The 20,302-nt window shown below is 34.8% G+C and overlaps 1 protein-coding gene across 1 annotated transcript in view; it reads left to right on the plus strand.

Moving 5' to 3' along the window:
* Positions 1-20,302, plus strand: part of LOC125658789 (protein RRP5 homolog) — a 41,902-nt gene that overhangs the window by 6,080 nt on the left and 15,520 nt on the right. The window contains exons 6-30 of the mRNA XM_048890207.2: positions 10-133; positions 2,197-2,327; positions 3,110-3,181; positions 4,570-4,668; positions 5,176-5,388; positions 5,550-5,617; positions 5,870-5,926; positions 6,717-6,777; positions 7,519-7,662; positions 8,015-8,194; positions 8,345-8,479; positions 8,568-8,633; positions 8,769-8,960; positions 11,421-11,495; positions 11,712-11,810; positions 12,316-12,511; positions 13,236-13,376; positions 13,601-13,731; positions 13,922-14,035; positions 14,139-14,203; positions 14,658-14,755; positions 16,051-16,288; positions 16,477-16,596; positions 18,476-18,589; positions 18,865-19,159. Coding sequence (XP_048746164.2) covers positions 10-133; positions 2,197-2,327; positions 3,110-3,181; positions 4,570-4,668; positions 5,176-5,388; positions 5,550-5,617; positions 5,870-5,926; positions 6,717-6,777; positions 7,519-7,662; positions 8,015-8,194; positions 8,345-8,479; positions 8,568-8,633; positions 8,769-8,960; positions 11,421-11,495; positions 11,712-11,810; positions 12,316-12,511; positions 13,236-13,376; positions 13,601-13,731; positions 13,922-14,035; positions 14,139-14,203; positions 14,658-14,755; positions 16,051-16,288; positions 16,477-16,596; positions 18,476-18,589; positions 18,865-19,159 — 3,228 coding nt within the window. The remainder of the gene's footprint in view (positions 1-9; positions 134-2,196; positions 2,328-3,109; positions 3,182-4,569; positions 4,669-5,175; positions 5,389-5,549; positions 5,618-5,869; positions 5,927-6,716; positions 6,778-7,518; positions 7,663-8,014; positions 8,195-8,344; positions 8,480-8,567; positions 8,634-8,768; positions 8,961-11,420; positions 11,496-11,711; positions 11,811-12,315; positions 12,512-13,235; positions 13,377-13,600; positions 13,732-13,921; positions 14,036-14,138; positions 14,204-14,657; positions 14,756-16,050; positions 16,289-16,476; positions 16,597-18,475; positions 18,590-18,864; positions 19,160-20,302) is intronic.

The raw sequence follows: 20,302 nt of genomic DNA on the forward strand, positions 1-20,302 counted from the left end.
GAATTTCAGACTCTGTTTGGGAGCATTTCCAGTGTAGAAGATCGAGGTTATGTAGTAGATCTGGGAATCAAAGGAATAAAGGCCTTCATGAAGAGCATGGATGCTGAGAAATTTGTACAGCTTCACAATGAAGGTAAAACTGGAGTGAGAGTTTCTCTACTCGCTCACCTGAGCGAAGTTTGTCTGTCGTCCATCTGTTTGTCTTCTGTTGTTTGTAAACTTTTCACAGTTTTGACTTCTCAAGAACCACTGGATTAACCAATTTCAACCAAACTTGGCCTAAAGCATCCTTTGGTGATGAAGATTCAAGTTTATTCAGATGAGGTAATATGGCTTTTTTCCAAAGGAAGATAATTAAGAAATAGCAAAAAAGTAGGGTGGGGTTTTTGAAAAATCTTTGCAAGAATCACTTGACCAGAAAAGTTTTTAACTTGCATAAAAGCTTGCTTATATAATGAAGATTTAAGTTTGTTCAAATTATGATACCCTGAGCAAGGATGGAATCACAAAAGTGATTTAAAGTTTTACAAATGGTATGTAAGAAATTCTTTAAAAATGGTCTCCAGAATTGCAAAGTTACAATTTGTCAAATTACTAATCAAGCCTAAGCCTTCTCATATAATTTAAATTAAAGTTTGTTTATGCTAGGGGCCAGGGCAGTAGGGATTCAAAGATTACATCGTAAAATCCAGTAAAATTCTTTTGAAATCATTCCGAAGAACCAAAAAAGCATAACATGCCAAATTAATATTCAAGTACCTTGTGTAATGAAAATTTAAGTCTGTTCACATCAAGACCCCCAGATTCTTTAGCAGAACAGTTCAACCACAAGCAAGATTTAAAGTTGACAGTAATTTCTGGAAAACTTCTTGAAAAATTTTCATCTCAAGAATTTTGAGGGTAGAATATGTCAACTTTTAATGTAAGCATCGTCAAGAAGTGGAGATTAATTTTCTGTACACCATAATCCCTGAGCTTAGCAAGGATACAAGAGGGATTTTACATAGCAATTTATGGGGACATTTTCTAAGATATATGTCAGATTGATAATATTTCCTATGTACTGTAGATTCAACATAGTTCACACCATGTGAACAGAAGGACTATAATTTGGATTCATTGTTTTGCATGAGAGAGTGCATCTGCACAGTTGTGGCCCATGGGCCCGCTTGTTTACAATACTTTTCTTTCACAATCATGTACAGGTATATATTTACATTTCCAGTGTTTTCACTTTCAGTAATTTACCAATTGTAAATGATAGTCATTTCCTCATGAATGCAATGTAGATGTTAACAATGTGCAAATGTTGATAAATGTAGGAAGTCTATTTCAAAACCTGGAAATTCTGACAGAATTGAAAGTAGAATGGAAATATTAAAAAAAATCAATCTCATTTAGGGTATGAACTGTAACAATGGATGCCAGCAATCTTTTTCAATAAGTGCTAATAATAATAATAATAATAATAATAATAATAATAATAATAATAAGTGCTAATGTGCCTCAGGAAGTATGCCTGCATAAAGTGTCACAGTTGTCGCATTTATGAAAGGTGAAGATAACGAACATTGATCAATCTCATAACACCTATAAGCAATACAAAGTAGATAGTTGGGCAAACACGGACCCCTGGACACACCAGAGGTGGGATCAGGTGCCTAGGAGGAGTAAGCATCCCCTGTCGACCGGTCACACCCGCCGTGAGCCCTATATCCTGATCAGTTAAACAGAGTTATTCGTTGTCAGAATCAGTGTGTTAAGAACGGCCTAACAATTGGTATGAAACACGTCACACAGCATTTGACCCAATGTTAGGTTGTATTGACGAACTAGATCGTTATAACGGCCATAGAATTTGCGAAATGCTGACTTCAATCGAGACTGTTGAAACTTGTGTATTATCAAAAATGAAATTTGTTTCTATAAGGGCAGCATTTAGTATAAAATTCATTTACAGCAACAATTATTGTCACTAATGAAAATTTATCCCATTGCAACAAAGTTCATAGGAAAAACATTTTGATAATATATAGAAGAAAAAACCCAAGTGATATTCTAAACTAAAATTTGGGGAAAGGATGTATTAGGGTCAGATAGTAGTTTTATGGCAACCATTACAACGTTTAGTACCATCAAGCACCTTTCCTCAATATGCCACACCTTTTTCAGTAAAAATCTAAAATTTCTTTGTAGGATATTCATTAAAAGTTGGTCAGTCTGTTTGCTGTGGACTAAAGCTAGGGGAGGATCGAATGGAGCGGGCAGCAGGAGAAACGAGGACAGTCAATGTCACAATAGATCCTTCAGAGGTCGCAACCTTACAGGTAGGCAGGGGGAACACCTTCAATGTATCAATAGATCCTTCAGAGGAATCTTACAGGTAGGCTGAAGGAACACAGAAATCAATGTCACAACAGATCCTTCAGAGGAATCTTAACAGGTAGGCAGACGTAACACACAAATCAATGTCACAACAGATCCTTCAGACATCACAATCTTACAGGTAGGCAGACATAACACAGAAATCAATGTCACAACAGATCCTTCAGACATCACAATCTTACAGGTAGGCAGACGTAACACAGAAATCAATGTCATAATAAATCCTTCAGACATCACAATCTTACAGGTAGGCAGACGTAACACAGAAATCAATGTCATAATAGATCCTTCAGACATCACAATCTTACAGGCAGACATAACACCGAAATCAATGTCACAATAAACAAGTCAATGTCACATTAGGTCGTTCAGAGGGCTCTATTTCACTGTTAAGCAGGCGAAATACAGAGCCAAAGATGCCAAACATATTTTTAGAAAACTATAGTTTGTAAATTTCAGATTGTAATAGAATTCAAGGATCATTAAAAATTTATAATCTTGATATCATTCATGATTGCCTGTGTTTATGTTTAATCATTGCAATATAATCATACGTGTGAGTGCCATGTTGAAATGAAGTTGTGAATTTACGCACTCTTGATCCATAGTTTAATCAATTTATTGTTTTTATGTACATTACATAGATAACAATGAGATGATATCAAGAATTTAGAATGAACTGCGTTATTTTAACTTTGAACGTTGTATTATACTTACCCTGTAGATGAAGGAAGGAAGGGACGTTAAATTTAATTGTTTGGTGCCTGGAATGGGGATGAACGTCAGAGTAACAAAGGTAAATTCCTGTATGTTGAAAAACCCATTTATAAGGAACTTGGTTATATAAAGAATATCATCATAAATCTTTGTAAGAATATACAAGGTATGGTTGTAAGAAACTCGTTTATAAGAAATCCTCATTTATAAGAAGCTCTTGGTTATAAGAAACTCTCAGTTATAAGGGACTCTCAGTGATAAGGAACTCTCAGTTATAAGAAAGTCTCATTTATAAGAAACTCTCAGTTATAAGGAACTCTCAGTAATAAGGAACTCTCAGTTATAAGGAACTTTCAATTATAAGAAACTCTCAGGTATAAGAAAGTCTCATTTTTAAGGAACTCTCAGTTATAAGGAACTCTCAGTTATAAGGAACTCTCAGTTATAAGGAACTTTCAATTATAAGAAACTCTCAGATATAAGGAACTCTCAGTTATAAGAAACTTTAATTTATAAGAAACTCTCAGTTATAAGGAACTCTCAGTTATAAGGAACTTCAGTTATAAGGAACTCTCAGTTTTAAGGAACTCTCAGTGATAAGGAACTCTCAGTTATAAGAAAGTCTCATTTATAAGAAACTCTCAGTTATAAGGAACTCTCAGTTATAAGGAACTCTCAGTTATAAGGAACTTTCAATTATAAGAAACTCTCAGATATAAGGAACTCTCAGTTATAAGAAACTTTAATTTATAAGAAACTCTCAGTTATAAGGAACTCTCAGTTATAAGGAACTTCAGTTATAAGGAACTCTCAGTTTTAAGGAACTCTCAGTTATAAGAAACTCTCAGTTATAAGGAACTGTCAGTTATAAGGAACTCTCAGTTATAAGAAGCTTTCAATTATAAGAAACTGTCAGATATAAGGAACTGTCAGTTATAAGGAACTATCAGTTATAAGGAACTCTAATTTATAAGAAAGTCTCGGTTAATAAAAGAATAATAATTGATTTTTAAATGTAGCTAGATGTCCCCAGAAATTGTTACAAACAGGTTATACTGTAGTTAAGATGACTGTGAAGCACAGTTACAATTAAGGATTTTTTTTGGTGAGAACTTTATTTTCCTGTAAATTTACAAGATTACACTGAGACAACAGATTCTTGTAAATAATTTTGCATGTAAACTATACATGGTGATGAACAATCTGAATGTTGGAGAACATCATGTTTCACCGTTTAAACTGACACAGCAAGTTCGTGGAAAAAAGGTCACCTGGAATATTAATTCAATTTACAGTACAGGTACAAGTATTTGAAGTTCTGTTGTGTTAGTCCATACTTTTGCACCAATCAGACTTTGACATTCACAACTTAATGATTCATTACTCTTTGATACAGTCACTGCAAGGTACTGGTAAACCATGTTTAGAAAATCCTTGTACTGGATCATGCGCTGATATTCATTTCAGGTGTGTGATAATGGTGGAGTAGTAGTGAAATTCCTCACCTTCAAAGGAAGCATCCCTCTAACACATCTTAGTCACAGATCCCCAGCTAAAGGGGAGCAGGTTAGATCACAGTCAGATAGGGTCATCTACATGCTTATGAATTAAAATGTTTAAAATAGCATTCCTCCATTTTCAGAAGGAATATTTGAAGTCTGGCCCCAAGACCATAAACTGAGAATAGACTTAGGTCAAAATTTTGATAACTTATATCTGAAGATTTATCTAGCACAGATGTTTAAAAACCTGCAGGTTTATAAAATCAAATCAAATGTAAACATATACTGAAAATTTTATTTGTTTATGAAAATTATTTCAAACGTTAGCTAGATTTGAAATTTAGACTTAAGTCTATTCTCAGTTTATGGTCTTGGGGCACTGTGTTGTGAAGATTCTAGCAAGAACAAATATTTACATAGTTTTGTTCGTAAGTCAACGTGACAATGGAATTTGTAAATCAAAACCTGACAGTGTCTCATATTCCATCGCTGCATTATTTACTTTTCTTTCTTTTGTGTAAGGTGGGTGAAAAATTAATTAAAACTTGTTTTTATACAAAACTTGATACAGATGGTAGCCAGAGTGCTCTACATTCACCCCACTACAAAGGCAGTGGTCCTGACAACACTGCCCCACATTGTGGTTTATGGGGGGTTTCCCCTGAACTCCTCACTGGCGGAGTATGACAAGGGGGATACTCTGGAGGCAGCCAAGGTCCTCTACACAGAACTCAAGAGAGGGGTGTATTTCACGCTGGAGAACGGAGTTACTGCCCTTGCCAGAGTAAATTTGAGAATTTTTGAACATTGCTAACTTGATCTTTTTATGCTCTGTTACTGAGAACTGTGAATTAATTTAGTGTTATGTACATCATTTACATGAAGTGGTTTGTTGCTGAAGCTTATGTTTAATTTTTCCCATCGATTATTTTTCTGTTCTTTCAGCCAAAGAACTTGTCGGATGAAAAAGTTAATAATATGAAAACTCAGTTTAAGCGTGGGACCGTTCATAGGTACTGTAAAACACACATATCTTTATTTTCTATTGATACTGAATTTTTTTAAAAAAAAGTTTCTGAACATATTTAATTATCTTAGCAGCATAGGGGATTTTATTCTTGTTTTTTGCAAAAGCAGCAAAATGTTAATTTTGTATTGTGTGCAGTTATAAATAAATTTGATTTGCACTCATTTATAATGAATTAATGAAAGTCAAATCGAGAACTGTAAACATGAAAATAAATAATGTATTTTGTTGTTCCCAGGTGTCGTGTGTTAGGTGTCGACTGGGTGGACAATGTCGTTCATGTTGGCTTGAAAAAGTAAGAAATATATGCACATGCAACTAGTATGGTTATTATTTTGTACAGTACAGCCCAATGTAAAGAATTTGGCCATAAGTGGTAATCATAAATAAGACTATAATTTTTATACAATACACATTTGCTAGAAATGATGAGATACACTTATCTCAATAATATTAAAGTTTAAAAACATGTTAATAATTACTAATTAGTGACTCAAACAGTCATTGGAAGCATCCATTTTGTACAAAATTCGTAATTCCAATGAACATAATACGTTTGAGGCACCTTTCCTGACCTTGCCGCCATGAAAAGTTGTGACTGAGATATGAATAGCCTTACAGATGAGTGGTTGTTGTGACTGAGATATAAATAGCCTTACAGATGAGTGGTTGTTGTGACTGAGATATAAATAGCCTTACAGATGAGTGGTTGTTGTGACTGAGATATAAATAGCCTTACAGATGAGTGGTTGTTGTGACTGAGATATAAATAGCCTTACAGATGAGTGGTTGTTGTGACTGAGATATAAATAGCCTTACAGATGAGTGGTTGTTGTGACTGAGATATGAATAGCCTTACAGATGAGTGGTTGTTGTGACTGAGATATAAATAGCCTTACAGATGAGTGGTTGTTGTGAGTGAGATATAAATAGCCTTACAGATGAGTGGTTGTTGTGACTGAGATATAAATAGCCTTACAGATGAGTGGTTGTTGTGACTGAGATATGAATAGCCTTACAGATGAGTGGTTGTTGAAATATAGTCATTTATGCACTAAATTCATTTGGTGATTTCTCAATTTCAGGAGTATGTTTGCAGAGTCTTTCATAAGTTTAAAAAGTCTACACCCGGGAGATTTATTTGAGGTAATTTCTTAATACACTTGTACATTTTCTTGCCTTGCTTTTTTTTTGCATATAAATTTGATTTTCAAACATTTGTTTTGTAAACTATAAATTACAAAGGATCCCTTGAAATTTTATGTGAATTTTATTTAATTATATGTATACATGTACTATATTCAGTAGTCATGGTTACCTGCATCTAGGCAGGTGATCCACACTGAATATCTCTGTTCTAGAAATATTGTTAAGTTTCTTTTTGATTTTTTCACCCTTGTGCATGCCGGCCCAAAACAGATTTGCATGAATTTCAAAATGTTAAAGTCAAAACCCTACAATTTGAGTTTTCTGGTAATGAAATGTAACTTCTCCCCATCAAAAGTAAATGAAGGAAAGATTTCTCCTAGGATCTCATTTTCACTTACTAACCTTATCATATGCCTGTACTTGTATAAGATAAACCATTATCACATATTCAGAACTTTATCATATTATGCCTGTACTTGTATATGATAAACCATTGTCACATATTCAGAACTTTATCATATTATGCCTGTACTTGTATAAGATAAACCATTGTCACATATTCAGAACTTTATCATATTATGCCTGTACTTGTATATGATAAACCATTGTCACATATTCAGAACTTTATCATATTATGCCTGTACTTGTATAAGATAAACCATTGTCACATATTCAGAACTTTATCGTATTATGCCTGTACTTGTATAAGATAAATCATCTGCAGTGGAATCCTTGTAGTGTGAGGTTGTGAAATTAAAAGAGAAGGGAGTCATCGTGAAATCTGGCAATATATCAGGAATCATTCCCAGTATGCACATGGCAGACGTTCCATTAAGAAAGCCTGAAAAGAAGTTCATCCCGGGTCATAAGATGCATTGCAGGGTAGGCATACAAAAATCTGTGGCAAAATATTCAGTTCAAAGCTATTAAAGAACTAAATAGGAAAAGGACTTTCATTGGCTGCAAAGTTTGACAACCATGCCTTGGCGTAAAAATTAGGTGTTTGCAAGAATTTTGATTATTCCAGATTTGACCAAAATGATTATTATATCATAAAGATATGTTTTCCTAGCTAGTTGGAGTAATATGTAATTACCGTATTTATGATTTGTTGACAAGAAAAGCTGATTATAATTGGATTATTACACTAACATGAACAAGGAAAAACTTATTGTAATGTAATTAATACATGAAAGCAAAGAAGTGATCACTTTTCTTACTCTACATATGACAGGTTCTGATGAATGATTTGAAGAAGAAAAGCCTCATTTTGACAGCCAAGAAATCATTGATCCACACCCACCTTCCTCTGTTGACCGACTACTCACAGCTGCAGAAGGGTCTGGAAACCGAGGGTTACATTGCAAAAACTTACAGTAAAGGAGTCCTTGTTGGATTCTATGGAAATATTAAAGTAGGTGTTCATGTGCTGTGGTTCCCATGGAAACAATTGCAGTTTCTCTGAGATATTATATTTTATTTTATTTTCCTCATGCATTTCGAAATACCAAGCCAATGCCAAGTTTTATTAAAAAGTAAAATAGTTCCATTTTTCCATCACTAGGGTTTTGTACCAAGGAGAGAATTAAGCACTGAAGAGATTTCCCATCCAGAGAAAGTGTTTTATATCGGCCAAGTGGTCAAGTGTCGGGTACTAGATTGGAATACTGACAGGGGAACAATAACTCTTTCTTTCAAGGTATCTCCAGACTGTTGATTTAAAGCTTCTCAGGCTAGGTATAGTGATGGCCTGTTCTTGTGGTTATGTGTTTTTCTCTTTTATTCAGTCAGATGACTGGGAACAGCATGGATCGAAATTGGCCAATGTGCCAGAAGACTTTCAAATTGGCAAGGTGAGATATGAATTTGATTCAACATTTAGTCATGTAGTATATCAAAAGTTTACCCATTTATGAAAAATACAATGGACCGGTGTGACTGTTCTGTGTGCTCCTCCATATGTCTGTACTTCTGAGTTATTTTGTCAGTGCGTGGAGTGTAAGGTGACAGGAAAAAGTAAATCTGGATTGGATGTTGTCATAGGCCTCACAGGAGTAACAGCATTTTTACCCAGAATCCACCTGTCCGATTCCTTAGCAACCTGTGACCTTCAGCTGGAAGCTATTAAGCCAGGCAATGTTCTTAGAAACTGTGTTTACCTCAGTCGAACTAGTTTACTGGTATCCTTTATATGTGTAGTTTCTAATGATGCATTTGTTCACTAATATTTCAGTCACGATAAAGATCCCTCCCTACTCAAAGGCCGTAAGTGCTGAGCATAGGCCTAAATTTTGCACCCCTTCACTGGCAACGATGATGTCTCCATATGAGTAAAAAATTCTTGAGAGGGACGTTAAAAAATATACAATCTTCGATATATAGTATGTGTGTAATGATCTATTTGTTAACTAATGCTTCAGTCAATATACAATATGTATGTATCTATTAAATGATCTATTTATTAACTGATTTTTCAGTCAATATATAGACTGGAATTTATATTGATTGTTATTCCTTCATAAGATGGAGATGTAGTGATGTTCTAAGGTACATGTATGTGCATTAGGGAGTGAGTGAGCTAGCGAGTACAGTGGAGCCTCAGTAATCCGGACGCCATTAATCCGGACGCTTCACCTTCCGGACGATTTTTCAAGGGAACGGAATTTTTATTCATTATTTTGCATCATTAATCCGGAAATTCGCGTTCCGGATCCGGACGGTCACTTTTTACTACAAAACGTTATAATGTATTGAAAATTGTACCATTAATCCGGACGGTAATTTTGTTTAGGGAAGGTCTGTGTCGGACAATTTTAGCAAGGCGTAAATTATAAAGAAAACAACCCAAACTGTCTAATTGAAGCGATTACCTGTACCCTGTCAACACCTCCCTTTAATTAGGTGGTGTGTGATATGTCAGTTAGATAGCACGTGCCGATCGAGACATTGTAGTGCCAATTTTCGCACATAAGATCTTTATTGCGTGTAGTGTTGAATTTTGTAAATAAATCTGTAGCATATTATTTTATAGTCTTGATCAATACCCTAATAGTATTGATAAATTAAACATCATGACGTAATGATAATTTTTTTAACTGCTTCACGTATCAGTTGTACTGATTCGTAAATTGATATCGGCTTATTCAAATATAAAGAGTGTAGATTATACTTCTAGATTCTGGATTTTATTCTGTTAATTGGCGTGAAATATACATGTATGTTCATGCACATGTATATATAGTATAAGTTTTTAACGTTTAGAATGTCCCGCATATACATGTAGAATGTACTTGTGTACGATTGATTCTTGTTACGATGTTGTAAAGCTTTATTGCTTTCGAATTTTTAAACTCTGGGTAAAGTGAGAAAATTACAATTTTAAGGAAAATGACAATTAAATTCTGTATGTACCTGTAATGTTATTTTCACCCGAGTTTTGTTCCGTTATTATTGCATCATGAAAATAATAGGTGCGCGTGACTAGATCAAAGCAGTAGTAGGTCTTGATATTACGAGCTATAAATGATTTTGTTCTCCTGATATTGTCTTGGATAATTATAAAATAAGAAATATAAAGTCTGGCAGATTGAATTTTGGTTAAAGAATGTTGTCAACTGACATGATAATCACGAAATTCTTATATCAACTTTGGACGATGAAGATTGTTTTAACAGACTGCCGAACCCGTGAATCGTGACAGATAGAAATTACCGGCACGGTACATAGTTTTGAATATTTTTTTGTAGGGATCATATGTATGTACAATGTAAGCACAGGCAAATACACTGAACACGTACATCAAATTTTAGTGCTTTGAAATACATGTAAATGTTAACATTATCATAATTTATTTACTAATGCAAATGGTTAAATCCAATGATAGAATGTGTTTAATTCACTATGCATCAATAAAGTAGGCACATATTGGCTACTTATGCAAAGCTAGAAAATATGCGATTCAATTATCCGGACGCTTCATTTATCCGGACGATTTTGCTGGGAACCAAAGTGTCCGGATTAACGAGGCCCCACTGTAATTAAGTGGGGATAAACAAGTCCTGTTACAAGGGGATGCTCTGCTTTGTGATGCTATTGTTGAATTTGGAATTGAAATAGATACACACTTTAGAATTGACTGACAACAGCAGTACAACTATTGGGATGAGGAGAACAAACTTTCTGATTGTGTGCTACATGTATAACCTCTTCCATCTGCAGTGCTGGTTTATAGTGATAAAACCATAATGCAACAGTTCTTCGTAAAATCGGGCAATATACCTGGCCTGGAGGTTATAAAACTTTTACTGTACTCAAACTCAGCCATGTTTGTTTTGAGTACAACTCTGAGCAAGCTTCGAAACATACTTGAAAAATCTTGAGCATGTACTCCATTATATATGTATGAGAATGATTTTATAAAAGTTATTTAACCTTCACTTTTGAGTATTAGTACGATTTAGAGCACAGAGTTTGAGTTGAGTATGAAAATGTGCTCAAAAAAGTGTTATAACCTCCAGGCCAGGATTCACTTTGTGTATATACAAACGGAGCACTGCACTTATTTATGTGTGAATTGTAACTTAAGCTGGATACATTTAAAAAAAAAAAAATTCAAAGTGATTTCTTAACTTCAATCAAAGATACTAAGTAGAAGAAAATCAATTGTGGATTACTGCAGGGAGAATGCTGTTGTTACAAACGTCCCAGATATGAAGGTACAACCTGTGTAGTTATGAAGTACTTCTGTCCACTGTCTTCATATTTTTTATGCTAAGTGAAAATTATAAACATTGAAATAAGGCCATATGCAAATATTGTTATTTTTAAAAGAAGGATATTCATATACAAGTTGTATATATTATTTTCATAATTTTTGATGTGAATGATTTTTTGTTTTGCTGTTTTGTTAAAATGTTTCACCCCTTATTTAGGATGGGATGTTGATTCCGGGATCAGTAAAGTCTATTCACCCTCGCTTTGGGATCTACGTTGAATTACAAGCAGGCTTGGTGGGACTAGCTCCAAACCGAGTAAGTACAAAATTGTGAATATGAGAGGAAGGGAGGAGGGGGAATAACTTTTAAAACATTAGAGAAGGGAGGTCCAAAGTGCCTGACCAGTAGCAGTAATTGGTTAATAAGGGGTGAGGACTTGAGGAGTTGAGATGGTCATCCAGATATATGTGTGATAGAAAAAAGGTCACTACCAAATATGTTGATTTGTTTTCTTGTGGACAGAGAACTGGAGGATGCTTTACCTCATAGACTTTGTACTTGTTAGGCTGATGCATATTCACATGCAAATGATGCTCTACTATAACAATGCACTTAGTAACTAAAGGTTTAATTATGAACTTAGATGTGACATGACCTTCACCCAAGGGTACTATAAGTTTTTACGGTTTTTAAAATAATTATGAAGTTAATGAGTTTCCTGCGAGGGTATTAGTCCAGTTTGGACTGTTCTTAGTTTTGTTTGAATTATACGAAACATTTGAATGAGTTTGTAAATTTTCAATACTTGACACCATTGTAGTTTGTGTCAGACAGACAATGGCATAAAGCCAAGGAACAGTATCACATTGGTCAAGCAGTAGTCGCTAGAATTTTACAAACCGTCCCAGAGGAAAACAAATTTCTTGTGTCTCTGAGGATGAAGGAGTGTTACCAAGGAAAAACAGATGTTCATACTGTAGAGGATTATCTATCAGCATTAGACTGTGTGTGTAAAGGTAAAGTAACTAAATGTCTATCAGCATTAAACTGTGTGTGTAAAGGTAAAGTAACTAAATGTCTATCAGCATTAGACTATGTGTGTAAAGGTAAAGAAAACTAAATGTCTAACAGCATTAGACTGTGTGTGTAAAGGTAAAGTAACTAAATGTCTATCAGCATTAGACTGTGTGTGTAAAGGTAAAGTAACTAAATGTCTATCAGCATTAGACTGTGTGTGTAAAGGTAAAGTAACTAAATGTCTATCAGCATTAGAATGTATGTGTAAAGGTAAAGTAACTAAATGTCTAACAGCATTAGACTGTGTGTGTAAAGGTAAAGTAACTAAATGTCTATCAGCATTAAACTGTGTGTGTAAAGGTAAAGTAACTAAATGTCTAACAGCATTAGACTGTGTGTGTAAAGGTAAAGTAACTAAATGTCTAACAGCATTAGACTGTGTGTGTAAAGGTAAAGTAACTAAATGTCTAACAGCATTAAACTGTGTGTGTATAGGTAAAGTAACTAAAAGTCTATCAGCATTAAACTGTGTGTGTAAAAGTAAAGTAACTAAATGTCTAACAGCATTAAACTGTGTGTGTAAAGGTAAAGTATATAAATAAATGTCCAATTGGTTTAAAAAGAGCTTGTTAAGGCAGTATTTTGTTTGATTTTATGATCAACTTTACAGACATGGCTTTATTGAATTAACATGGTATCCTATATGTCTTTATATTATTATAGGTGAAAAGTCCCTATTACCATCAGGCATTGAAATCGGTGGATTCTACACAGCATCGTTTGTTGGTAGAAGTGACGAGAAAGTTATATATAAACTGACAGACCATGACATCTCTGCTGCTTCTCCTGTAGATCTGTTGGATGGTACGGTTGAACAATGTTTAGATGAAATCTTCATTCTTAACTGTCAGTTCTAGGTAATGTTATATCTGCAGGAGAACTATGATTGGAATCACCATGCACTGTACTTAAAGATATGATACATAATGTACGTGCATGTACATCTGTACATGTCGGTCGTACGTATTGGAATAAGGGTAGATTTGGGGTACTTGTTTGTCAGATTGTAAATAGACATTATTTTGTAGATGAAGATGAACATGATGAGAGAAATTTAGTGGATGTCACTATTCTGAACTTCAATATCAGGGACCATAGTGTTGATGTTGTTTCCAACAGAAAGATCGTGGAATCTATGAAAGAAAAATCACACAATGCTGTAATCATCTGATTGTCTTTTAAAGAAATGCATCATCTTATGGAAGTTTTAAAAAAAAAAAAAAAACATGTGTATCTGTATTTAATGACAGTTTCCATTGTAGTATTAAAGCTTCCAAAAAAAATTGAGATTCACTTTCTGGAAATTTAATTTTCAAACATATTTGTCTATTTTGTTTTATTGTTTGCAGGTCAAGGTTAACCTGAAAGTGAAAGGAAGTATTCTGCTGATTCATGACGAGGTCACTGTGGTGATTCTGCAGGGACCCTTTAAGGGACAGCTGGCACACGTTCCCACAAGGATGGTGAGGATTTTCACAATTGAATGAAGAAGTTGCACTTTCATACAATTCATTTAATTCCTGTAATGATGTATGTATTCACTGATTATTACTATTTCTTCCTTAGCATTTGAATGATGTCCCGAGCTCTAGCTTCTCTGTGGGACAACAAATAAGTATTTCTATTAAAAAGTAAGTTTGTTATTCCATACCTCCATTATTATTTTTACTGGAAGACTGTTGCAACTTTGCAAATAATGTCAGATGTTTTAGAGCAGAAAAGGTCAGACTATATCTTAGCTGAATATATTGTAGCATTTTTACATGATAATCTTTTTTATGACCACCACCACCACCCCCCCACCCACCCCCACCCCCAAGTTTGAGGACAAAGGAGCACATTGTTTTTGTCTATCTGTCTGTGTGTGTCTTTATCCTTAATCTTAAGTATTGCACTTTACAATACAGATAATTCTAACTTATTGAACTGAAAGGTCAAGTCTATGCGATTGATAAAGGTCATTTGACATGGTCACATTTTAATTTGACCATGCTCAGAGGCAAATCTTTGATACATATATTTGAATAAAAATATCAAAAAGTAAAAAATGTCCAATTTTGATGAATCCCATCATTTTTAATTTAGAATTGTTCATGGACATATTTTGGGTGTCCCAGACTACCCAGCCCACAAGCAGACATGGACAGATACACAGACGTTGGATAGTTTAGACCGTGGGAAACGTAAGTTAAATCATAATTCTATTCTAGTTCCATCTAAACATGCTTCTGGGAATTTCTTATTTCTTACTAAGGTTCAGTATTTAATGGGTATGATTAACTGCATTATTTTTAGCCATTAGTAGATTTGTCAAATTTTAATATACATTGTAAAGGTGAACTTAATGTAAGCACTTATCACTGATGATGTGAGAGAGGAATTAATATAAGTGCATGTGCACTTGTGCAATCTCAACAATTCAAGTGATGTGTATTTAATCGTTTTGTTTCTTTGAAATAAATACAGTTTTAACTAATCTCTGATTATATACAATGTAATATCAATTTATTTTAAACTTGTTTCTTCATTGTCCCTACTCCTTAGCTTCATTGAAAATGGAGAACACTAATTTGGATCTGTCTGTCTATCCATCTGTAATGCTTTGGTTTCTGATAAAAATCCCATGTACTATTTTAGCTGAAGAAATGAAACTTCATCTGACAAATTTGTAAGACAGTAGAATAAACCCTGTTCTTTGTATGTCAGAGGGTCAAGATCTCTGTGTCAGATATTGTTAGAAATGTTATCTAAATATGATATCTAAATATTACTTATTAATATTTATGACTCCCTAATGTTTTTGTGTTAGGTCAAAACATCTAATGTGGGTCACACGTGATAAAAATGGCTTCCTGATGATATCTCAAATGCTATTTGAACTTTAGCAATAAAACTATATGAAAAGTCTCCATGACTCCAGGATAATCTCATTAAGGTCAAAAGGTCAAGGTCACTGAGTCATACATAGTAAGAAATCATTAATGGAATATAACATAATTACCATTTTAGATTAAACAATAGAATGTCACAAGAGTGCCTATTACAAAAGGATAACATCAGTCACTTTTGAAATTCAAAGGTCAAGGTCACCATTTCATATCAAGTTACAAATGGTCTGTGGATGATATCTGTAGTATTTTGATTCAGCACTGAAACTTCGCAAAACCTCTTTGTTAAAATGTTTAAAAAGCACCAAGCAAATTAATTGAACTTTTACCGATGTTAAGATTCCAACAACACAAAAAAATACTATAATCTACAAAACTCAACAGACTGCCATATCATACATGACACATTTACTCTGCATTTAAGAAAAATATTTTCAATATTTAAAATTTTTTTTTGGAAAGACTTCAAAAAGATCCCGGTGTGATTCCTTCACTGTCTGTAGAAGATATGTTTGTTTTTTGCAAGCTATTAAAAACAATTCTAAACAACTTCCATCAATGTTGCCTAAAGTGCAAAGGTTTCGTTTTAGGAAAGTTTAACCTTGAACCAGGAAGTGTGGTTGAAGGTCGTCTTCAGAAGCTTAAGAAGCTTTCAGGGATTTTAGTGAATTTAGTGGGTGGAACCAAAGGAATTGTGTGTTTGACGGACCTGTCTGATGAGTATCAAAATGAGCCTCTTTCTGACTTTCAACATGGCCAGCATTTGAAATGTTATGTGATAAATCTAGGACCTAAACAAACCTATCAGCTGTCATTGAGGAAATCGAGGTAATAGAAATAATCTTAAGTATGAAGATTAACTTATTTCTTTAAGATGCATCATTTATGTAAATGAGTTTAGGAAGTTTGAAGTAAGTCATTGATAAACAGCATTGTTCAGGAATCAGTTTTATTGTTGTGGAATGGTGATTTTGAACAATGTCTTGTACTTACTAATATAATCACAAATTTCTCAGGTTGACCAGTGATAAGTCAGATGTCAAAGACCCAGAAATTGTAGGAGTGAAGTCCTTAAAAGTTGGACAAGTGGTTAGAGGATATATTGTTAAAAAGGCCAGCTCAGAGCTCCTAGTGAGGTGAGTGTTTAAGAATACCAGCTCAGAGCTCCTAGTGAGATGAGTGTTTTAAGAATATCAGCTCAGAGCTCCTAGTGAGATGAGTGTTTTAAGAATATCAGCTCAGAGCTCCTAGTGAGATGAGTGTTTTAAGAATACCAGCTCAGAGCTCCTAGTGAGGTGAGTGTTTTAAGAATACCAGCTCAGGGCTCCTAGTGAGGTGAGTGTTTTAAGAATACCAACTCAGAGCTCCTAGTGAGGTGAGTGTTTTAAGAATACCAGCTCAGAGCTCCTAGTGAGATGAGTGTTTAAGAATACCAGCTCAGGGCTCCTAGTGAGATGAGTGTTTAAGAATACCAGCTCAGGGCTCCTAGTGAGGTGAGCATTATAAGAATACCAGCTCAGAGCTCCTAGTGAGATGAGTGTTTTAAGAATACCAGCTCAGAGCTCCTAGTGAGATGAGTGTTTAAGAATACCAGCTCATAGCTCCTAGTGAGGTGAGTGTTTAAGAATACCAGCTCAGGGCTCCTAGTGAGGTGAGCATTATAAGAATACCAGCTCAGAGCTCCTAGTGAGATGAGTGTTTTAAGAATACCAGCTCAGAGCTCCTAGTGAGATGAGTGTTTTAAGAATACCAGCTCAGAGCTCCTAGTGAGGTGAGTGTTTCAGAATACCAGCTCAGGGCTCCTAGTGAGGTGAGTGTTTTAAGAATACCAGCTCAGGGCTCCTAGTGAGATGAGTGTTTTAAGAATACCAGCTCAGAGCTCCTAGTGAGATGAGTGTTTAAGAATACCAGCTCTTAGATATAAGTTAGCTGAGTGTTTTAAGAATGCCTTTTGAACTGCATACAAACTACTAGGCAAACAGTATGTTGCAAATGATTGAGTTCTAAATTTTCTTTTGTTGTTATTATAATTATAGCTATCAAACCTAAATTTACTATTTGACATATAGGAAATATGCTACATATATATGAAAAATCTGAATAAGACTATTTCATACCTGATTAAAATTGCATGTGTCGACTGTATAAACAATGAAACAACAACGAAACATCAAATTAATTAGATACTGGTATTAACATGGTGGCTTGGTACCAATATTTTAGGTCACAGTTCAAGGTCAAACATCATTAAATGCACATTTTCATGAGGTCATCATCATCCATTTTGATTATCCAGGCCAAATTAATCCTTTTTGCAAGGATGAGGCCTGGCTGTCCTGTCGAGGTCAAAGTTTGTTTTTCCATACTTGGCAATCCAATGGATTGATCCTATCCAATCCTGTAGACTCTAGGTCTTGTTTTACTATCTCATCCCATGTCAGCTTTGGTCTACCTCAGAAATCTGACTGTAAGAGGGGTCAAAAAATCATATAATTAATATAACATATATTGTGTAAAGTCTTTCATCATTTTGGTCACTTTCAGGGGCATTTATGTTGTAAGAACATGCCTTATTTTACACTGCTGCTGAATATTAGAATTTTGCTTAGACATGCAGAACAGGAAAATTATTATATATTTCACAGTCCTTGGTACTAGTGGTACTTTTAACTAAAACTCAGGTGACCAATAAGGCCTGTGAGCCTCTTGTGTTTGCATGTATTTATTTGTATGAGATGTGTATGAATTCACGTTTCTGTAGTCCTGGTATTAGGTGTCAGCTCGGCTCTCTATTCTGCTGACAGTGCAGTCTGTTGCTGATGGTGCAGTCTGTTGCTGACAGTGCAGTCTGTTGCTGATGGTGCAGTCTGTTGCTGATGGTGCAGTCTGTTGCTGACAGTGCAATCTGTTGCTGACAGTGCAGTCTGTTGCTGACGGTGGTGAGACAGACAGAAACGATGATATATCAGAATTTCGCCATTTTCTGATTTAATTCGGCTGTGTTGATATTTTTAGGATAGGCAGAGATCTGTTCGGGAAGATGGAAGGAGCTGACTTTTCACACATTGACAGGAAAACCAAAAGGCTTTTGTTTCATGGCAAAATAGTGATATCTGCAGAGGTGATAGGGTAAATGAACTTTTTTGCTTTCTTGGAAAAAGTACAAGCTTAAATATTGCCTAAGGGAGTCTATGAAAAGTCATACTGTACTGTTATTAGAGAAACATGTGTTTTAAAAAAAATACATGTACATGTATATGAAATGAATTTTCAAACATTCAATTTGAAGTTCTTTGTACAATGATACTAGAAAGATTTTATTCGGGTATAAAGACATACATGTACATGTATCTATGTTATTTACCAGAATTCCTTGATTTCATTAATGTTTCCTTATTTTCTAGCTTGGAAGCCAACATAGTTCAGTTGAAATTTCTCTCACATCAAAAGAGAGAAAACGTTAGGATGATAAAGAGACAGCTGAGTGTTGAATCTGTGAATAGTGAGGATTCTAAAAAACGGAAAACGGAAGAAAATTCACACAGTAGTGCTGGTGAAACTGTTGAGGTCTCGAAAAATGCAGAATGCTCGAAAAAACAATCAACTCTAAAGAGAAAGAAAAAATGTGCTGATAGAAATAAAAATCAAACTGAAGATTTGCCAAGGAAAATAACTGAGGGTCCACGCGGTCAAACTGAGGTAAATGAAATAAGTGATGATCTCAGAGGTTGATGTTAAAACAAATTAGTGGAAAAATGGTATTGAGTCGTTTCCTATGCAGCTCTGTATTCAAGCATTAGTTGATGTAACTTGGGAAGTGCTAGTCCAAGATCATCTAGTGCTGACTGTGTTGTTAAGGTGAATTGTCTTCAGAAAAGACGTTGACTGTCTCCTAAATTTGAGGCTTTCACCTACAATCTAGGTAACTTTTAATGGTGTATATATATATAAATATATTGATGGTGTATAGTAAATGTACGCCATCTTTCTTGTATTTGTTTCCACTTTTATTTGCCAGTCATAGACGAGTGGTATCATGTGGCACATCTGTCCGATTTCTTTTTTTATAATGACCGTTTTCTAGCCTATAAAATAATATATAAAAGGCAATTTTCCAAGAAAGCTGTTGAGAAAAGGTGAATAATATGATTGTTGTGTCGCCTGCGTTACACGCAGTGGCGACATATAGGGATCACTATCCGTCGTCCTGCGTCGTCGTCTGGCGTCGTCGTTGTCACAAAAAATTTCTGTCACAGTTTTCTCAAGAACCACATGGGGCAACTCCATGATATTTGGCACAGAGCATCACTGTGGCCAACTGTATTGTGTAAGACATTTTCGAATCTGTCGCTTATCAACTTCCTGTTTGCCGGGACTTAGAATTTTTTACAGCAAAAAGATTTCTGTCACAGTTTTCTCAAGAACCACATGGGGCAACTCCCTGATATTTGGCACAGAGCATCAGTGTGGCCAACTGTATTGTGTAAGACATTTTCGAATCTGTCGCTTATCAACTTCCTGTTTGCCGGGACTTAGAATTTTTTACAGCAAAAAAATTTCTGTCATAGTTTTCTCAAGAACCACATGGGGCAACTCCCTGATATTTGGCACAGAGCATCAGTGTGGCCAACTGTATTGTGTAAGACATTTTCGAATCTGTCTCTTATCAACTTCCTGTTTGCCGGGACTTAGAATTTTTTACAGCAAAAAAATTTTTTGCTGAAGATTTTATTTTATGATTAACTGAAGGACAGTATTTTTATGTACAAAAGGACAGTATTTGTAATTCCCATACTGAAGGACAGTATATGTGATTTCAGAACAGCACTATTTATGATTTTT

This window comes from Ostrea edulis, chromosome 9 (genome assembly GCF_947568905.1).
Source record: "Ostrea edulis chromosome 9, xbOstEdul1.1, whole genome shotgun sequence".
Classification (NCBI taxonomy): Eukaryota; Metazoa; Mollusca; class Bivalvia; order Ostreida; family Ostreidae; genus Ostrea; species Ostrea edulis.